General features: G+C 31.4%; 1 protein-coding gene and 1 long non-coding RNA gene across 5 annotated transcripts in view; one reads left to right on the forward strand and one right to left on the reverse strand.

Annotated features, from left to right (window-relative positions):
• Positions 1 to 399: 399 nt before the first annotated feature.
• LOC148597669 (uncharacterized) lies at positions 400 to 16,877 on the forward strand. Its single transcript, XR_015918489.1, has 4 exons — positions 400 to 521; positions 2,234 to 2,425; positions 9,996 to 10,163; positions 11,076 to 16,877. It is a non-coding gene; the product is annotated as an uncharacterized LOC148597669 (long non-coding RNA).
• LOC148597670 (uncharacterized) overlaps positions 15,421 to 22,302 on the reverse strand; it is a 34,168-nt gene continuing 27,286 nt past the window's right edge. For 3 of the 4 annotated variants that reach the window (XM_088561221.1, XM_088561224.1, XM_088561223.1), the window contains 3 exons: positions 21,614 to 21,751; positions 20,414 to 20,592; positions 15,421 to 19,691 (listed from right to left, as the gene is read on the reverse strand). In XM_088561221.1, coding sequence (XP_088417347.1) covers positions 19,499 to 19,691; positions 20,414 to 20,592; positions 21,614 to 21,751 — 510 coding nt within the window. In that variant the 3' untranslated portion in view covers positions 15,421 to 19,498. The remainder of the gene's footprint in view (positions 19,692 to 20,413; positions 20,593 to 21,613; positions 21,752 to 22,302) is intronic. The other variant, XM_088561222.1, reaches the window with a different exon arrangement.

Raw genomic sequence — 22,302 nt, forward strand, 5'->3', positions numbered from 1 at the left:
AGTCTCGATGAGTCTAGTGCTTCAAATTTCAACATTTAATGATCTAAAGTATATAAATATTTTGTTCAACACCAGTGATCTTCTGTTTCATAACATTCATATGAAGTGTCAAATCAATGAAAAGACATTAAAAATGTTCACATAAAAGCAAGTATTTATTGTTACATTTACCCTTTATCTCGAGATGATTGAATTGTACAGAAAAAGAATTTTTCTTAGATAGACAGATTGCAAAAAGTACCATTCAATGAATGTTTGGTCAGTTTAATTGTTTCATGGGGGCTAGTCACGTTAGTATTTAAAAGAACCATTCAAACAGATTTAATGTATACAACATATACAAAACAAACAAGGAAACTATTTAAAACTAAACATTATCTATTTATATATGTTTTCCAGGTCAAAATGTTTCCTTTAAGAAACTAACTATAAATGTAACCGTAGATGGATGTATCATATATCTTTGGAAATGAAGTCTACTACGATAGTTTTAATGTTTATATACCATTTTTGTAAAGTGGGTAAGTTCATTTTTCAGTCTTTAAAATGTCATACAGATAAATTTCAGTGCTACAATAATACTGCATACATAATGATTTACCTTCATACGAAATAATGAAAAGATTTTTTGCGAACTTCTAAAAATGTCAATGTAATAACGACCATACTAATTTTTAACTCACGCTTTTAGGTGGGCGAAAACAAAATCGAAAACGAGTGAAACGAAATTACAAAGCAATAAGGATATAACCAATACATTTACTTCATATGTAATATTGATGCTGGGAAGATAAAGTTAGCATAGGAAGGTCTGAAAAATTTCCAACGATGTTAGAACTGTCAAATTTGCGAGGTAAATTTTTGGTCGTTTCCTCCGCGGAATTCGAAGTCCAGTATGGGACAGTTCTTCTGGGTGTTATTATGTAGGATAGAGAATCAAATTAATGATGCATGTCACAACAAACCTTACTATGCTAACTTCATCTTCCCTGATATTGCTATAAACCAAACAAGCTTTGGGGAAAGAACGTCTTGCGAGACGCGTAGTTGTCGGAGCGCGTGTGCCAATAATCAACATTTTATATTTAGCCCATGGCCTCAAAATAACTTGTTTGGTTTATAACAATATCATATAGTCATTTTCAGGTGTCCTATTTTACTCCTTGTGTAGCATATAGAACATACCTGTTTTTGTTCTGAAAACTGTTTTGAAGCATTTGCATAAAAGATCTAACATGATAAATATGGACTAATGATAAATATAAAATATTACGTTGTAAAGTATTCAATTCCAAATATATAGACTGAAAACCAAAACAATTCACTTTAATGAGATAAAACAACTACAGACAATAACACTCAAACAAAGCCCCCTTTAAACAGCATTAAAACGGTCAGACAACAGTATGTATGAACTTTTTTTTATTTAGCGACAATTTCAATAGTTTGTGTCGAATTGAACAAACGTGAAAACGTAAAATCAAAAAAGTGTGCTATTACATTTAAACTTCCTTTAAACGTGATCTTCAATTTCGATCAAACCAGAAATTAGAATTAGCATCGTGTAAGAGCTTGTAGTTCGTATAGCATTCGATAAGTCTCGAAAAGTTCGCATTTATGGTTCTCTTCCCAAGTTTAGGCAATGTTTTGAAAAGATGTTCATTGTCAAATACAACGAATTACATACTACATTTATTAAGAAAATAATGTAAAGAATAAAATAAGCAATACTGAAAGCATGAAATGAAGTACATAAAACAAATGCAAATTAACCAGACCAAAATCTATCCAGTGTTCATAACAATTGTTGCGTTACTTATATCAAGTTCATGCACAAGAAGATTTGTTTTTCAAAAGTAAAAATAATTCGGCTTTATAAGTACATGCATAGTGAAATTAAAGTGATGGATGAAAGTTATACGGAAGATAACTGTAATCGAGGGTGCTTTTTGTTTCTTTTTGGTTTGGTTTTGTTTGTTGTTAGTTTGTTTGTTTGTTCGTTTCTTTTAATTTACAAAACAACAACTTGCCTGCAATTGAATGAAACAACACAATTCCTCAAGAATATTTACACAATACATTACAACGCACACTAGATCAGAAAAAAAGCGATAAACAATATACTAAGCAAATGCTTAAACAAAATCAAATACAAATATCTAGAAAATAGAATGAATATTAATTTTCCACAATCATAATGAGTTTATGGAAATGTGTGTTTAATCTTTTGAAGCACAAATGAATGATCTGCAATTCGTAAATATATCACTCTCCTGATACAATGCCAGTCGATATTGCAAAGATAGCGGACTTGTTTTGGAAAGCAACATAACTAAACTGCAATATTGGTTGCAAAGCAGTGGGATAGCAGAATCGGTATGGTTAGGGAATTATACAGAACCAACCAAATGAGTATACATCAAAGGTAACTTATTCAACTCTGGTTAGAGGGTTACATATAACCTCGGTAATAATTTTGATATCTGACGTTACACTACCAACGTTAGACTTACACATTTCTATATTTCTATTTAGTACTGTAACTATACTCTTATAATACTGAAACAGTTCTGTAATTTACAGTAAAATTACAGGACTTAATGTTTTCGTACTTGGTAAAAGTTGAATTTGTGAAATATCAACTCAATTTATTTTTTATTTAATTCCAAAATCTGACCTAGCATCGCATGCAAGACTGACGGTATACTTTCTGCTACCGTAATAAGTGTCAAATAGGTCAGCAGAAATAAACCAGGAAAATTAATTCATAGTAAAAGTAGCCTTTGAGTAGTTTATGTTCCCAGTTTTACTTTTGTTGTTTTGTATGTATCATTTTGGTTATGTTATGTTATTTGTTGTGTGTGCCTGTTTTCAATGTCTGGTCTTTGTCCCTGTATTACATTACTTTGATTTCCGCTAGAATATTGGTTCCCTTGATAACTCTTTTAAATTGTTTTAAAATTAAAATTTCAGCTGTCGCCCTGTTTAGACCGATTTAACAAACGTACAAACGTTAAAACAATGTATAAGTGCGATGCTTGCTTGTAGGTTGTGCCTAACTCAGATTAACAAGCGAGCCTCGGCGAATTCGTTTTGATGTTGAAATTAAATACAGCAAGCTGATTTTTTGCGATATTCAACTTTCACGAGTTATTAAACCTGTTTCTCTATTATTCCTTTGGAATATTTTGTTCACTTGACATTCGGCATTGGTCATGGGGGAAATTCTAGCTATCGTCGGTGAAGTCGAAAAAAGTGTCGGGAGAACAACGTTTGACACGTTACAACTTCGCTTTTGACTAATCAGGTTTTGTTGAAAATGATACACAGTCACACATCAGCCAATCGCAACGGAATATGTTTTTATATTACTAGTTCACATCAAATTGTCAACGGTCTGATATCGCGAATATTTTGCCGTCCACTTAGAGGTAAAACTACCAAATCAAAGAGAATAATTATAAATTATTTCAGGTCTGCAAAAGATATGTTAACTAGGTTAAAACTGGTTAAATCTATTACTTGTATATTATTGTTATATCAGTGCTCTTCTTGCGCAATTTTACTTACGTGAAATCTACAGACATCAAGAAATTCGATCATTTTTTTTTCATGACATAGCTGTTCCTTGAAATTTGCTTACAGTTTTTCTTTGAGTGGGTAGACTAGATTGTATTATCATCTAATGTATGGACAAACACACAATCGCTGTAGATGCATACCCCTATATGCAAATAAGTTCAAAAATGTAAGTGGATTCATTTTTTTAGGAGGGGTGAGGATTTTCTATCTACAATACGTTTTACCTATGTTTTTGTTTGATATCTTTCTATGATAGTTTATGTAATTTTTGCAAATGTTTTGTCTTTGACAAATTTCAATGCCTTATGTTCAAATATTACAGGATCGTACTTGTATGTGTCTACAAGATGTATCAATGTTTACAACGTGTAGTTGCATGTGTTAAAATTTGGGAACTTGAGTTCTAATTACTTGATAGTATGAATTAAAAGGAAACGTTTTCATTGGAATTATAATAAGTGTACGATTATAAAGTTTATTTTATTCTGTGTATTATTTTTACTTTTTTTCTTCTTCTTCATTGTTCGATATGACTTTAATATATGTCCAATGATTTAAGGAAAGCTTATGATACTATATTGGTGTTCTTATTCCTTATAGTAGATATAATGTAGAATTAGATGAAGTACGCACAAAAAAATCATTATAGGATTATTTTAGTAGGAATTTCATGAGTACATATCCAAGGTAGGTTTCCACTGAGTTTACAAAAATGTCATGACGTTTTCAAAACACATTAATCATCAATTCTAATCAATTATTTCAGTTACAGTTAATTTCATTCAAATTAAAAAGATAAAAATATAAATTCAGACTATTAAGTGTCAGTCTCTGTACGAACCAGGCAGTGGGTGAAACATGGTATGAAAAACCCTTCATTTTTGTTAATGTAATTTGACTACTTGCACCACCAGAATCAAGGACAAAAGACAAGATTTTCCATATCATTTTGGCAAATAGACCCTTTTGTGTTAAGTTGATGAAAATGCTCATATACACTTCCGCGAGGTAGGGCTTGGGTAGAACAAAAGAATTTTTCTCGAGGAAGTGTATATTCCGCATGCCCAATGCTCACCGGTTATCACAAAAGGGTCTATTGAGTTATAATTTCATTGCAATGCGCTAAAAGTGAACATTTAAAAAGCAGATAACTCAATCAAAATTGGCATTTTTTAACATTCTACTGAAAAATTTCTGAGCAAAGCCAGTGATGCAAAGATCAAATAATGGCCTTTTCAAATAGAAATCGAAGCAAAGCGTTGGGAAGTTATTTGTGAAAATTATTTCTGTTTTAGTATACGGAATAACACTGTCGTGGAACAAGAAATCAAAACACGCTTAAATGATTAATTTCACGTTTGAATCCTGATTCCCTTCATTTACCTTTCACATGCTTTTCCATGTCGTTCGTTCTAAAGAGCAAATTGATAAAACGACATGAGAACATCATGAGATCGTGTTACATGTATTCCAACAACAATAGTTTTGTTTTCACACTGAAGCATTATTTTATCTTCACTATTAGCGTTTAAGACAAAAAGTCTAACATCAAAACTGCATAAGTGCCATCTCAAATTGAATATATTTAGTCAATGAATTAATCATGCGTTATGCAATCGAAAGTCCGTGAAATGGACAACTTTTAATGTATTGTTTCATCAATGTTTCAGTGCATAATCACGAGAAATTTTTATATATGATTTATTTTAAAAAAACATGAATAGTCGCCCTACTTTTAGGTATATATGCATACACAACAGTTCTTGTGTACTGCCCTTAATAATTCACTAAAGCAAATGCAGATGACTTAGAAACCATGCTGATGTTGCCTGTAAATATAGTCCTTCTAGGGTGACTCTTGATTTTTTTAGTAGTAGCAGTTGAGATATTATGAAAGTTATTCCGCTTCATGGCTCAATATATAAATATAAAGTATTTTTCTATGGTAGAAAACCGCAAATACCTTATACCTTCTCTAGTTCCGATGTGGTATGCAGTATGTTGGCGAAATAGAACATCCTTTCAACAGGTGTATGAATGGTTATCGCAGTGACTACAAATACAAACCAGACCTCTCGCTAAGTCTCCATCTTGGGTCCGCCGGACACACCAAGGAGGATCTCCACAACATTATTGTAACGATCATAGAACATAATAAAAACTGGTCAAAATGTAAAAGAGTATCTCGGGAGAGCTTTTGGATGAAGAAATTGCAAACAACTTCTCCGGATGGAATTAATGAGAAAAAATAATTCATTTTTAGGTCTTGGTCTAAGGCTGGTATAGCACTACATGCTATACATCAATACGTCGTACTACTATATTTGGACTTTTTATTTTTTTTAATTGTTTTCCACAGTTAATTTTTACTTTTAATTTTGATACAAAGGCCCTCTTTGTTATTTTCATTCAGGCTCCTTATCAGTTGCTTATGTGAGCCTTTGATAAAGGTACAATCACCCACAGCGTACACGATTCAGCTTCTGAATCTGTTTTGATCTTGAACTTTGTGAGTTTTATGCTCGTAAAGTTTTGTGAGTTTTATGCTTATATAGTTTTATGAGTTTTATGCTGAAGAAGGATATCAGTTATCCGAAATATTCAATTTAAATTTTACCATCTTCTGGTGATGTTAAACATATTTAGACGTTTATTTAATTTATTGTTATATTTCGCGTCGTTTTTAACGATCCATCACCCCGTAAGAGTGACTGTTGGTCATCCGACGTTGAGTATAACCCGGAAATTGTTTGGACGATGATTGTATCTGCATTTATTTTGTTTGTACATGCTCGTGTTCCTAACTTTAGAGAGTTCTTCGTGATGACTTGCGTTTTATATCGGAAGATATATTTGTGTGTTGTTTATCAGGTTTTAAATACTGAACGGCATCACGTGTTTAAGGGAAATTTCCTTTTTATTTTAATACGACGAAAACGTCATAAGTTCATAACATGCTGCTTTGCGTGTCTCACAATCAGGAGATGCTCTACATCACTACAATAAAATTTCAGATTCACTAGGAAAACGAATGTAGTTGTGGAAATACACGCTGTTATCATTGTCTGTTGATGTTTAATTGAATATTCAGATACATGTACCAATATAAGTCATCTGTATTTTTTTTTTTTTTTTTTTTATTAAAATATCCGATTTCACTGTTAGTGTGAATACCGACGCGAGGTCAATAAAGTTCGTTTCTTTTCATTACACTCGTTATTTTGGATTAATCAAGAAATAACGAGTGTCAACAAATAATTTCAAAAGCCACGCTAATCGTTGTAAAAACACACTTCGATCGTGGTTAGTAAAAAAGCAATCAGTTATCCGACTAATTAGTTGACTTCGAGACATCAGGGTTAATTAATCTCGAAGTCCTATCGAGGGGACTGATGAAAACCTCGAGTTATCCGAGATTTCGACTCATCCAAGTTCGAGTCATCTGAGGTAAAATTGTATTGGAGTAAGGGGAGTTTTGTTGGGACTGAAATTAGTTCGAGTTATCCGAGATTTCGACTCTTCTGAGTTCGACACATCGAGGTTCGACTGTATATGATTTTTGTCAATGATTTACAAACCTGACATAAACTGTAGCAAGTTATCGCGTTTAAGAGGACGCTTACCCTACCGGTGCACCTGGTCCATGCTCCCAGTTTTTAGTGGAGTCCGAGTTGATCAACTTTTGTTACTTTGTATGTATGATTTTAGTTACTTTATGTTCTTTGTTGTGTATGTCTGTTTTCCATGTCTGGTCGTTGTTCTTTTGATTACCGCCATAACCTTGGTTCCCTTGATTACTCTGTAATTAAATTTGTATGCAACAATGACAAGTAAGAAATTTCTCCCAAGTTGGACGGCAACGAATATCTGCGTAATATCATTTCTTAAGGTCCCAAGTGCCCTGAACCACGCTCCATAAACTGGAATTGAGGAAAACCACAAATCTGTGCTATACTCTTTTGGTATCTCTACCAAGGACTATGATTGTGATTTACCGTCTATGTACTGGAGTCCTAAACTCCACAAGAATCCATAGAACAACGCTACATAGCTGGATCTGCAAAATATGCCATCAAACCTATTTCAAAACTTATAACCTCTATACTCACAGTAGTCAAAGAGGGTCTACAGTTCTACCACAACACTTGTTATTCCCGCAGTGGTATTAATTCAATGTGGATCCTGTAAAATTTGAAAGACCTTTCGGAGACAATCAGTTCATGACTATTATCAGAATATGATAGGATTAAAACCTATGATTTTTCAACACTGTACACTTATATTCCCCATATTCAGTTAAAAAACATTATACATCGTTGTTTTTCCAAAAAAGATGGTACACCTAGATACAAATATATAGTTTTTCGGTAGAGATTCCTCATATTTTGTAAAAAAAAATAATTCCAAATCATTTTCCAAAAATACAGAGGAAGATTTTTACAAAATGCTGGGATTTTTAATCGACAACATATTTGTCCAGTGTTGTGGGCGCGTTTTTCAATAAAATGGGAACGAATTGTGTTCCTCTACTTGCTGACCTATTCCTTCAATCTTCTGAGGATGAATTTATAGCTGATATGATCCGAAAGAAATACTTTTGTCTAGCTAGATCCTTTAATCCCAGTTTCCACTATACAGAAGACGTTTTATATTTAAACAATCCTAATTTCGGAGATTTGATACATCGCATTTACCCTATAGAACTTGATGTAAAGGATACTACAGACTCTGTGAATTCAGCCTCATATCTTGACCTGCACTTAGGAATCGATGGTAAAAGGAAACTATTGACCAAACTTTCCGACAAACGTGATGAATTTTCGTTCAGAATTGTCAATTTTCCTTTCATCTGTGGCAACATCCTTTCAGCACCTGCGTATGGAGTGTTCATATCACAACTCATACGTTATGCCCAGAGCTTGCCGCAACTACGCAGACTTTTTGTATCGCGCTAGAAATCTAACAAATAGGCTTCTGGAACAGGGTTGTGTTGCTACAAGATTGAAGTCATCACTACAGAAGTTTCATGGTCGTCATCATCAACTCGTGGATCGTTATGGTGTATTCATCTGCGCCATGAAAACTGATTTGTTCAAAGTGTCATAGTTTTCCTTTCCTCTTTCGTCTACCCCGGACTTGACTTTTTATGAAAACTCGTCGGGTGTTTCTAGAAAAACAGAGGACGCTTACCCTACCGGTGCACCTGGTCCATGCTTTTAGTCACTTTATGTTCTTTGTTGTGTATGTCTGTTTTCCATGTCTGATCTTTGTTCCTGGATTACATTCGTTGGATTACCGCTATAACCTTGTTTCCTTTGATTACTCTTTAACTGTTTTATTTGTACTTTCGTGTTGGGTATTTTTCGTAGATTTGATTTATTATTAATAATAACGCCATTAGAAAACTTCAGCAAAAAATTCTGAAGCGTGAGCAGTTGAACAATTCAAAAACGCTAAAATTCAAAACACGATCTAATCGTGATCACACGAAGCAAAGACGATGAAGGATCAAATATTTTTTTCAGTCACAGATATTTATTTTATTTTGTCCTATATTTTGTCCTAAAAATCATATTCAGCGGAATTATGGAAATAAAATAGAATATATAAATATTACTGTTTTGGGGGTTAACTTTACCTCTAATCAGCTATCTACAGAAATTAATGATTTAACGATGAACAAGTTACAAGTAGTATTAACAGTGGAAAATGGTTAAATCTAGCTTGTTTAATTAAATATGATTAACAATGATATATAATGTCAATAAATGTTTCTATGATCGTAAATAATTGTTATTAAATTTTCTAGATGACTAAAATTGCCATTGCCATTGCCAAAATAATGAATATATATATATACATAAATTGCAAACCAGTTAATGCAAGTTGAATATTGAGAATCCAATAGATTCACATTGCATGACTTGTTTTCTTAATTTGTTCTTAAGTAACACTCAATCTAAGAATCAAGCAAAATCATGATTGGAAAGCCTACATATTTTTATTTTTGATATTTTGTGTAAACTACCATACTAAACAGAAATTTACATGTGGGTTTTCAAAATAACCTTGTTCATCAGAGAAAAAAGTTAAATATAATGTACTGCAGAATTTAAAATTAAGGGCAATAACTCTATAAGTGACACTAAAATAGAAACTGTGAGTAATCGCCGAAGACCTATAAAGAAACTTAATAGCAAAACTGAAAAATGTGTAGCCTTTTTGGGGGTATATTACAGAATTTGCATGCTTCTTACAAAGCTGGGTACTTAAATTGTGGGTTTTAACTAAAACAATAAGTGCTATCATTTTACAATATCATACTTTGTTGAAAATGATGATGTTAATACTTTTTTACATTATTGTTTTGTTTCAGAAATACGTGTGTATAATATATTGTATATAATTTCTAGGTGACGAAACATTCATTGGATATGAAGCTGCTTCTAATGCGTGTCTTGCTGGTTGGTCGTTTATTAAATGGTTCACTAAGAACAATTGCCCGGAACCAAATTTTTCTCATACGCAGCATAGGACTAGCGGCAGACGTGAAATTCAAGCATTTAAACTTCGTAAATACGGTAATACATCATATAGTATGATGATTTAATAGAATATATTATTACAAAATATTGATAAAGTAGACCTTGTCCCACAATATTTAAGTTCATGCAGTCATGATGCTTGTCGACCAATGTTGTAATCATTCTTTCAGAGCTTACTTAAAGGTATGTTTACATTTGTTGAATACAGTTTGGTGTTCTCTGAAAGTATCTACTATTACGTATTAAGGTTATACGTTGATGCATTTGTTTTGTTTCACCACATCCGTTCCTCGTTTCTTAGTACAAGTTAGAAGGCAATTACTATGCTTACAATGTACAGTTGTAATTTTATATAATAATATTATGTGCTTCAAAGGTATGTAGACCCCAGCCGTGGTAAAACGGGGATACACATATGACCAACAACATTGACATACATGTACAATGGTCTCATTTTCGACGTTATTGTATAATTTTGCTTACAATGGTTGCTATGCCAAGTAATACATGGACTCCATTTCTTTCATAAACAAGGAGAAGCCAGCCCATATTTAATGGAGACTCCATTTTATCCTTGTTTTACTACGGATAAAATAATGACATAATTGGCAATCATTTGTTTAACAAAAATAAAATAAATTATGTCTTAAGTTTCTTAAAATAAAAGAATATAAAGTAACTAAAATCATACATACAAAGTAACAAAAGCAAATGAGCAACTCTGACTCCACTAAAAACTGGGAGCATAAACAAGGTGCACCGGTAGGGTAAGCGTCCTCTGCTTTTCTAGAAATACTCTATTAAATTGAATTGTACAATAGTTTGGGCTTGCATTTACGTATTAATCTTCAGCACTGCAGTTTGACAGTTTGACACTGTCCCTTTGTTGCATATAAAGTATATTATCAAAAAATAACAATCTTTCACTTTCTAAATACTTACTTTCAGATGAAATTGAAGAAAGATGGCTTTTAAATTGTTTTTTTTCTGCTGATGGAAATCAAGTTGAACTCACGGAAAGGTGGAATGCAACACGAATGGTAGGATATTTCTGTGCCGAACAGGTAAAAAATGTGCCATATATTAATAATAATAATATACAGGTTAGTGCTCTATTGAACATTACTTAAAAAAACTTCGCACAATACTTTTGATTTCCGATGCTAAACATTTTAAGACGTTAATGTTTGTACAAAATAAATATGCAACTCATTTCCTACCATGGGTTTTGAAAGTCATTGCTAAAATCAACATTTAGGTAAAAAAACTTTAATATTTGTTAACTCATTTGTTATCTATATACAACTGTTTATGTCAAGACGCTTTGCTCCCTTTTTTAATTGCAACCCAAACTGCTACAAGTCTATGACCATGTAAAATGTCAAAAATTTATTTCAATTGAATAAGGTTTTATTTGCTGTCATACATATAACGAAAAAAAAATTAATTGTTTCAGTATTAGACGCAAACTATTTTCATTAATCCGAATTAATTCAGAAAACACATATATTGCCAAAACATATCTTCCGATGCAAACACTTATTTTGTTACTCGAAAATTAAAAAAATATATATATACTTTCGAAAACTACATATTTACTCCTTTTAGAAATCGGATATGATCGGATATACGACTGTGCCAGTTTTACAAAATACAAATAACTAGGATCAGTCATCCGCAAATATGTATAATCATTTTAAGGACGACCGTGAAAATCTTTTTTTTTTCAATTGATTTTTAATTTTAGGAATTGAGATAAAAACTAGGCGATAAAGGATACTATGGAAATGTTTGATTTAAGTAAAGTTTTTGCAACGTAATCATTCAAAATTAGGCGGAAAAATTTACATGATTAGATTCAAGGTGTTCATTTTTAATGTTCACTTTGATTTTGTTTAAGAAATCAGCATAGTTAGGTTGTCATATATTGGAGTATACAACGCAAGAATAAACCATTATCCAAACGTCGGTCGACCATTAAAGGTCACTAGTACCTGGGCATAGTTGGCAGATTATCTGTTTATATACATCATTTTAAGCTGAAGATGAGCTTAAACTTAAACACATATTGACATCAAATACATGAGCTAGCTTACGTGTCTTTTGTGTAAATCTTATGAGTACCTACTTGAATACATGAACATGCAGTAGTTCTCTACATACAAATATCCGTGGACGAAAATAGCAAAACAATTTACAAGTTATAACTTGAAGTAACAAAACTAATTTGAAAATAAAATCGATAATAAGTAATGTTATAATCTTGAAAACAGCGTTAAAACCTATTCATAATATATCTTTAATGACCTTTTTGAATGCTTATATGAGTAGGATAGGTTGCGATTGAAATGACCTGACGTATTTTTATAAAAATTTTAATCAAAGATTGGTGTTTTTACACTGTCGACTAAAACACTATGACAGGGATCACTTTGGGAGGCGGTCATGGGCTATTGGCCTTTAAAAGTGCAAAAAGGACCCTAAAAAGATAGGGTCCATGACCCATGTTTTGTCTTTAGAAATAATACACTATTCATATTATTTGCTCATGCATTGTAATATTTGAATTCACCCATTTAATGTCACAAGGATGGGTCATTGGCCCAGTATAAGAGAATTCAAGCGTGATCTATGCTATGATATCCTTTAAAAAAAACTTTACAGCTGGAGTTGTTGTTGGTGTCGTGTTTACAGTATTGGCTTTGATAACTGCAGTAATAATCACTGTGGTTGTTATGAAACGGAGGTCTGAATCATTTACCAAATCGACATTTTTCTATTACTTTATCCTAATTATATTTAAACTCATTCAGTAACATTTTTGTACAAGTAGTATACTATTTTCCAATCTGTTTTATTTTTAAGTTCATTTAATGTTATTGAACGTTTTACTGTTTTCTGTAGCAGTGCCGTCTTTATGAAAAAAATTTTTTTATTTCAATATAAATATGTATAAGTTTTGGATCATTTATAATTTTATGAACAGGTATGATACCTACTTTTTGAATTTTACGAAAAAGCAATTTCAATACCTAATAAATCTACAAGTCATAAACAACAACAATCCACCAATAAAGGCTAGTCAAACAAAAGGGTCAACATAATTTCTCCTATGAAATTAGTAATCAAGTAATCGTGCCATCGAATTAGTCTTGCAAAACCAATCGGAAGCGACGGTTAAACATACACCTACAGTTTTGCTCAACCAATTGAACAAGAAGTGACTATGTATATAAATCAGACTATGATCATCTTAACAGTATTGTTAAACATACTAACGACTCTGATTATTCTACATCCGCTCAGACCGATGTTACAAACAATGCAAAAATGGGAACTTATGATCATCTCAGTTCAGTCGAAAAAAAAACAGACATCAGAATGTTCAAATTCAAACTATACCGAACCCCTTCTGGGCTGACGACTTTGTTCGGTTAAGACTTTGTTCAACATTTTGTGCAAATAAAATTTTATGATTTATGTTATAACTATCTATGTGTTTCCTTTTGATTCATGGAGGTAGTTGTTTCGTTTCGTTTCGTTTCGTTTCTTTTTTTCCTTTTTTATTTTTTATTTTTATTTTTACTTTTTGTTTCTTAGTCTTTGTTATTGAAATGTTGAAATGTCAACTTAACATATGAACCATAATTGACCTTTGGTCAACCAAAAATTAAGAACGATTACTCTTGCAAAGTGCCACTTTCATACAATATATGTATTTATTTCAACTTCAAAAGATTCGAAACTTACAAGACTGGAATGTAGTCTATAAATTTCTAGAGTAGAATGAAAAGTAAGTTTGCTGGGTTTTGGAAATGCATGAATATTATCTTGTCTTATTTGTTTTTTTAAAGACTGGAACTTATTCATCCGTCAACGTTTTCTTGTTTCTTATTTCTAAAAAAACGTAATATATTTTAGTTTCTTAAGCTGTAGACTAAAATTGCCCAAATCATGGCAAATGTCGCATTTCACCTAGTAAATAGAATATGGAAGAATAACAACATCAGCCTGAGGAAAAAACAAATTATACAACAGCAATGTCATATCAGTCCTTCTGTATGGGTCTGAATGCTGGCGAGTAACACAGAAAGACAGCCAGAGACTCTCAGAATTCCACAACAAATGCCTGAGAAAGATCTCCAGAATATATTGGCCACAAAAGATCACCAACCTGGAAAAAACTGGTCAAACTGACATCATGATGCAGATAAAACACTGACGATTAAGTTGGTTTAGCCATATCAACAGAAGAGGCAGACAATATCAGCAAAGTAGCTGCCAAATGGACACCATCAGATGGCAAACGAAGCAAAGGACGACCAAGAGAAACATGGAGGCGAACTATGACATCAGAGTTCAAAGACATGGGAAAGACCTGGAGTGAAATGGGGAGCATTACCAAAAACCGAGAAAACTGGAGGTCCTTAGTTACAGCCTTATGTGCCACCAGGCTCGAAGAGGATAAGTCAATAAAATTGCCCTATTATTAATTTTATAACAAAATTGCATCATGCGATTTAAAATTGCGTATTAAAATAGTCAGTTTAACATATGAAGTTCGGTGTTCTTGATAAAGTAAAGAAAAAGTATGTTTTTTAAAGGGGTGTGTTCAGTTTATTATATAAATTTCTGATCTGATTTTCTGGGCAAAGTTTATATAGACGTTGTTTAATATTTAGTAAAAAGTTGGTTTAGTTTGACAACCGTTTTTTTTCCTTCTGTTCCCCTATAAAATTTATATTGCAAGTGTTTTAGTTGTTTGTGCAATTTTCCTTATCTTCGTTTTTTTAATATGTGATAATTTAATTTTAGAAGCAACACCGATTCGGATTGGATAACAGTTTTGTCCATCATCTCGTAGACAAATTTTTTGTAATGACTGCAACGTCATCAAAGTTTTATAATGATTTACTTGTTGAGTTTTGATTCTTAAATTGAATTATAAGGCATTAATGTTCTAAGCAGGTTATTAAATGTGCACCACGTGTTTGAGGTTATTTTTTCATACAATGAAAAATATAACAGTCGTTCCTGAATTACATTTTCCATCATATTTTATTCTGTTTTTATATTATTTTATATTTAGATTGTCTTTGTTTCCTGTTTTGAGGTTTGGGCCAGGTAACTGAATCCTGATGAATTTGGATTGTTCCATTATCGACCTTTGGTATTTTTTGCCGATATTTACTCTTTATTTCATGATTTATTGTTGTTTTATTATTACTTTACTGTATATACCTGTAATATGGAAACTTATTTTTTAATATCGATAATTAAAAACGAGTTAAAATAAGCATAAATTATTTCAATACATAAGTTTTATTGTATTAAAATTTGAGCACTAAATACTCTAAAGTCTAATATTGAATAACAAAGCACAACAAACATATCACATCATGTGAGAATGGACGGAGGATACCTGAACACGGCTGGGCAAGATACACCTTACAGATCATATGGGTGTGAAGGGAGATAACTTAGGAAAGAAAATTTCAGAACAAAGTCACAGAAAAAGACAAAATCATGGCCAGATAATACTATAACCCTTAGCATTGCGAAATCTCCATAACTTAAATTTTGATAAAATAAAATAAAAATATGGCATAACAATTTGCAATATAAAAATTGTCATTTTTTTTTCTTTTGCATTTGTCAATTTTTTTATTAGATATTTTAATGACAAATGTAGGCAAATGATCAAAAAGGAAAATTCGTATAACAAATGACAATATCAAGGACAAAAAGAGCTGTAGACTTATTACAAGTGTTGAGTTATTTCTTTTACTTTAAGACAATGAGAGGAGACATCTTAACACTTGGTGATGTATTACTGTGAAAGTACTTTAATTCGTTGATGCCAATTTTTGTTTGGATCAGAGAAGGTACAAATGCTCATGGAATTGTGAATATGTGGTTTTGAAGGCTTCAGTAAACACATCAATGAGAATCTCCTATGGTTAGGAACCGAATTTCGTGGTGTGGCTCAACAACAAAATCCACACTAATTGGTACCCCACAAACAATAGAACATTAGTACTTTATAGTAGTAGATACATGTCTACAAGGATATACAAGTCTACTTCCTCAAATAAATTTTGACCAAAATAAGTATTTTCGTTGTGTAAAATTGCATACAGGTAGACAAAATGTAACATAAGTGTGACTTGTATACTTAAGCCTTTTTTCCATTATGGAAGAATACTAAGCAATAGGACAATTTTTGTGATAAACTAATTTGCACTATAAAGCTGATGTGATGAGGCATATATTGTCTTGGAAGGGACAATATAGCAATCAAGTTCCTTGACAAATCGTTTCTAACAACTGTATCATTTTCCTAGATTAAAATATTACCAACACTCCATAAATATCATATTCTTTATGAATTGATATTTTAGAACCATTTGAACAAAGGCTTAGAAATATCTGATGCATTGTGTATACCTTAAAATATCTTCAATAAAGGCAATACAGCTGTAAAATCTGTACATTCTACAGTTTTCTAAAATTTCTGTCCCATGATTTCATGTAAAAATGTTTTTTAGTAAAATAACATAGGACGGATCAATAAAAAATAGATAAAATATTTCCACAAATGCATCTGTAAACATCATACATTATAACAATCACGAAGTGTTTTACAATTCACTGTCAGAAATATTCGGTGAAACAAGGTCAGGCAATAATAGATCAATTTCACTATTTTAACCCAAAAAAAAAAACTATGAACTTAAATTTTCTTTGACACATACAGTCAAACAAGTCCTAAGTCCCAAAGGACATGTTCACATAAGACAGGTGGTCTTTACATACATGATGATTTTACTACACAAGGATATTTTAACCATAGTCTTTTAATACAGGTTATTACTAAATACAGATGGTTGCTAAGACAGGTTCAACTATATACATTTTTTGATAAAACAAATTTCATTGAAATGTTAATCAATTATTGGTATAACAGGGCAAATAACTCAGAAAAAAGTACAATTGTCAAATTGTCTAAAATACAGAAAAAAAGGCCCTTTTTCAAACAAAAAATTCAATTACATGTGAAAGAAAACTATTTTTCCACCTTTTGTACTCAGTTTAAAATTCAAAATGCAATTATACAATTTCCCATCTAAAATTACAAGTTCCAACCAGGGTCAGTTGCTAAGAACTCAATCTAAACAATGCAGATAGTCCTTTCAAAATACGCATGTGATAGAAAACTATGTTTCCACCTTTTGCACACAGTTTAAAATTCAAAATGGAATTATACAATTTCCCATCTAAAATTGCAAGTTCCAACCAGGGTATTAACTTTACAACTCAATCTAAACAATGCATATAGTCCTCTCACAAAATGCAAAGATTTTGCCAAAATGGAGAAAAGTGAATGATTTTAAGTAACTAAATCCATTTGTCAAACAAAGTTTGATTTCAATGTCCAACCTGCAGCTGTTAGTAATGAACTAAAACAATGTCTGCCAAACAGTGGACTTTTCAGAAAAAAACAGTTAAAGAATATTTCTTACTTGTCATGGGTTGTCTGTTCTATGAGTATGATATATGGTTAGGTTTATAAAACCATAAGTTAATAAATTAATACATTATCAGTTATATAATTATCATATTTTTAATTCAAAAACTTACAGGGATTAAGTCTTTGTAAGAATCAGGCAAATTTGGAAAAATCTGAAACTAGCAAGTTAGTAGTACACCGAACTGCAAATACACTATCACTCATGGAAAACAAATCTTCTTTTTTAATTTGACCATTATTTGATCTCTGCCTTAGTGAATATGCTAGAAAAATTTTTATTACCATATTAGAAATTAGAGGTTTTCAACAGTTATCTACCCCTGAAATGTTAATTACCTGGGCACTTTAATAAAATTATACACTACATTTATCAAAATGATATAAAAATATAAAAAAAATCATTTCTTTATTGATTTCGATGGTCCAAAGTGGTGGTTTATTTTCATACCATGTTTCACACACTGCCTGATTCTTACTGCAACTGACACTTAAAAATGTAAACATAAAAGAGTAATAATACAGATCCAGTAAAACAACATAAAAAAACATTAACTTTTACATCACTAAATAAATCATCACTATGAAGTGAACTCAAATAACAGCAGAATTGATTAACAAAAAAACACATGCTACTTTTAACAAGTGGTTAGTCAACAGTAAAAAAAATATGTCAATGATTAAAGTGATGTAATAAATAACAAGTGCATAATAACAGTTCACTTTAAAGTAATTACAGTTTTACATTAATGTAATTAGTTTACATTAAAATAATTGTAATTTACATAAAAATAGTTACAGATTCCATTTAAGTAATTACAGTTTACATTAAATTAAAAACAATTTACATTAAAGTAGTTTAAGTTTTCATTAAAGTAAATACAACTTAGATTAAAATATAGTTTACATTTAATGTAATTACAGTTAAAATAACTATAGCTTCCATTAATTCCATTAACAGTTTACACTCAATCACAGTTTACATATAGATTCTGCTTCAGTCTCAAGGAGATCACAAGATTTCTCCACAGGAGACTGTTAAATCTAAAATTTAACTATAGAGAGTGGAGAAATCTTGTTATCCACGAGAGCATCTAGTTAGCTTTTCTCAGTTTTTATAATTGATACAGATTCCTGAAATCAGTTAATTTCTATTTATCTGTATTGCATGCACTATACCACATCGGTAGCCAGAGAAAATATCAGGCTGTAAGAACGATGGAAAAATGATAAAGTTGCCCATAAATTTTGATATAACATTCCTCAACTCATTACATCTATTTCAGTATTAAATTTAAACATCACTAAATTTTTATGACAAAAAGTGTCATCTCATTCAATAGAAGAAAAGGCTCTGAAAAAAAGACAATATGGTAAATATATGTCTTAAATTACATGTAAGTACAAACATTTTTGTTAGTATTAAGTAATAATTCTGAGACAAAATCCCTTATGTACCAATCCATACAAATTAAGATAAAGGTGATTCATGGTGTAGAAAAAAAAACATCAAAGATGCTTGTTCAATCCACATATGCTATATTTTTATGTTACAATAGTCTTTTCCTTATTTTGAAGAAAATCATACATTCATCTCCCACTGAACCCAACCAAAGTCAAGAACGATAAAGTGCAGATGTCATACACAATTTAAATAAATTTTTTACTCAAAAGTCCAACAACAGAATGAATAACTTAGACCATATATGTGGTCTGTAATTGTTTCTGAATTAGAAATGAAAAGTGAATTCCATGGTCTTTTTTCATGCATGAATCACCACCTGATTTTCATAATGACTGTTATTTAATTAATAACATTGGCAAAAACATTAATAAATATTTACTATAAGATGACACAAAGCTTGCTTCCATCCTCACACTGGTTGTCAGATGGTATGGTTACCCTGGTAACAGTAGTGATTTGATTGGCAGGTGCTCTAATTATTGTGGGCGGAGCTTCAATATGTGGGCGGGCAGGAGGATCTTTCAATAGACTGAAATCTTTACCATGCTTACTTGTGCTAAGTTCTTTGCCACTGTAAATATATCCATCCATATAAGAATTACTGATGGAGAAATAAATGAACAGGCTGGTCAACAAAATAATTTCAAATTCATGACTTTTGATGAAATAACCACCAATTCTTTGCACAGCTTGTGTCATGAATACCACAGATCTGACTTTCAATAAAAAATATTAGAAAAAAAAATCTATTAGAGTTGACAGTAAACAATAAAATTATTCAGTAACCGAGGCTTCACCAAGTTTTTCTACTTCGTACATAATTTTTATTTCTAGTCCATACTGTAAACCTACTAATTTTCACGGATACTTCCATGTAAACATATTCGTGGGCATCAATTTTTTCGGATTCAAAGAATGATAAGACTTATATACTGTTAAAAAAAACAATTTCCCGAGTACTATTTTTCACACTTTTATGTTCTATGCAAAAATAGCAAAAAATTAGTACACCACTGAAATCAACACTTTTACAGTATAGTGCAATCCTTATTATTTTTAAATCAAATTTGATTTCAGTTTGATGTATGTATTACATGCCTTCGCAGCTGGCCAAGATAGTGACCCTACCATCTATAGGTGAATCATGCAAGAGTAAGAAAGTAGGCAGAGCCAAAGCGTTATTTACTGTCAGTGATTGTATCTCATCAATAAATACATTGTCAATGCATTTGGTTGCTTAAATAGAACAATTGCTTTAGTATAAATATTACCTAATGCGTGACATGTACTTACAGATTATTCTGTTCCACTTCTACAACATCGTTGTTTTTCACATTACATTTACAGTCAGGGCCACACTGAAGTGGGTCACTGTGACCTTTGTAAAGTATGTTGTCATGGATTTGACCTTCAGATACCGTAGCTATGACAATGGCTTTATCAGTCTGGGAATGAACTCTGTTTTTACAAACCTGGAATAAAATGTGTATTCATCTTATTTTCTTTCTATTGATGAAAGTATTGGATTCTATTAGACTAGCATGTTATACAGGGAATCTTGTACATTTTTTTGTGGAAATAAGTGCCATCATAGAAAAAATATAATATATTTTAATTCAAAATATTTCTTCTTATGCTTTGAGTGTTTTGGGGATAAACAAAAACACTTATGTGAATTTCAATTTTTTCTATAGTGCCTGTGGTCACATTAATCAATATCAAAAAGATAGTGCCAATTTTTCAAATTAAAGTTATTTCCAATAGGTCTTGTTTTTGCCACTTCATTTTTATAAATGACTTTATTATTATGGTAAGAACCTTCAGTAATTTGTAGCATAGTAATCTATGATCATGCAATCTTCTAGCATTGAAAAACACAATGTATTCTTAGTAGGATAATTAATTGGGAAGAGTGAATAACAAAATATGATCACAAGTGTTGAAGAATGCCTAGATTAAACGAGTGTGCAGAACAAAAGTTAATCTTTTGGTTATTCATGATAAACAATTGATTATCTTATTTTTTATATAGATTTTCTTCATAATTTATCGATATTTTCAATATGAATTTTGAATTCTATGATTGGCAGATTGATATCAAAGTTGTAACATTTTGGCGGAAGAATGCATGAGAGTGAAATTACCGACTTTATTTCAGTTTGAATTATCGAAATTTATTACACTGAGAACATTCGATAAAACAGTGCTATCTATATAATAAAAAAAATTATACAGGCCAAAAGCTAATACATTTATAGAAGTTTACAATTTCCAAGCATTCACCTGCTAGCTACAATAATGAAGATCCTTTGACATACTTTGGAAAAACTCGTCAATGCTTATATATAGACTCAACTTTCAATTTAAACATTTTTGGTTTTGAATACTTCTTGTATACAATTTATTTTGAAATTTGAACTTGATAAATATTTGGTATATGCTGAGACAATATTTATATGATTGATATTTTTTTATTTATACAAAATAAATAACCTTAACAAATGAATTTCTGTCTAACTGTATTGCACTTCTCTGGTTACCAACAACGTCATTGTTTTCGATGACAATTTCTCCCTGGCTAATTACACCATGGTCTCGGTTGTCATAGATACCATTACCCTCTATAGCAATCTAATAATAGTAACAAACAAAACTGAGATTTCAGTTCAGATATTCGTGGTTATCATTTGAGGTGGAGAAATAAACCATTGCAAGTTTTAAGTATAATAGCACCATAAAGCATTAACATTATAATACATTACTTGTATAAGTAACATCCTATATGTAATGACAGTGTTTCATCATATATTCATTGAATAGATTGTGCTTTGTCTGGCACATTGAGAAAGATTCAACAGCCCACAAGTAAGCACCACTTAATTCTGATGCAAAGGAAACTGGTAGTCACTCTACCTCACATAAGTCACATGTTTCCATAGAAATTGTTTTGACCGGGAAGCAAACCCATGACCGTCTCTACAGTCTCATTTCAGTCTCTGTTTTACGACATTTACTGTTGTGAACCTAACCTGCATCTTTTGCTGTTAACCAAATTTATATAATGACTAGAATGTGGTTTAAATGACTAAGTACTATGCTATATGTCTGCGACATTGTATGTGGCATTAGATGGGCATTTAAATTCAATTAAGTACATGTGTAAATGTGTGATGTAAGTTTTA

The sequence above is a fragment of the Perna viridis genome, chromosome 14 (genome assembly GCF_037379345.1).
Source record: "Perna viridis isolate PV_CMFRI_1.1 ecotype Kerala chromosome 14, ASM3737934v1, whole genome shotgun sequence".
Lineage (NCBI taxonomy): Eukaryota > Metazoa > Mollusca > Bivalvia > Mytilida > Mytilidae > Perna > Perna viridis.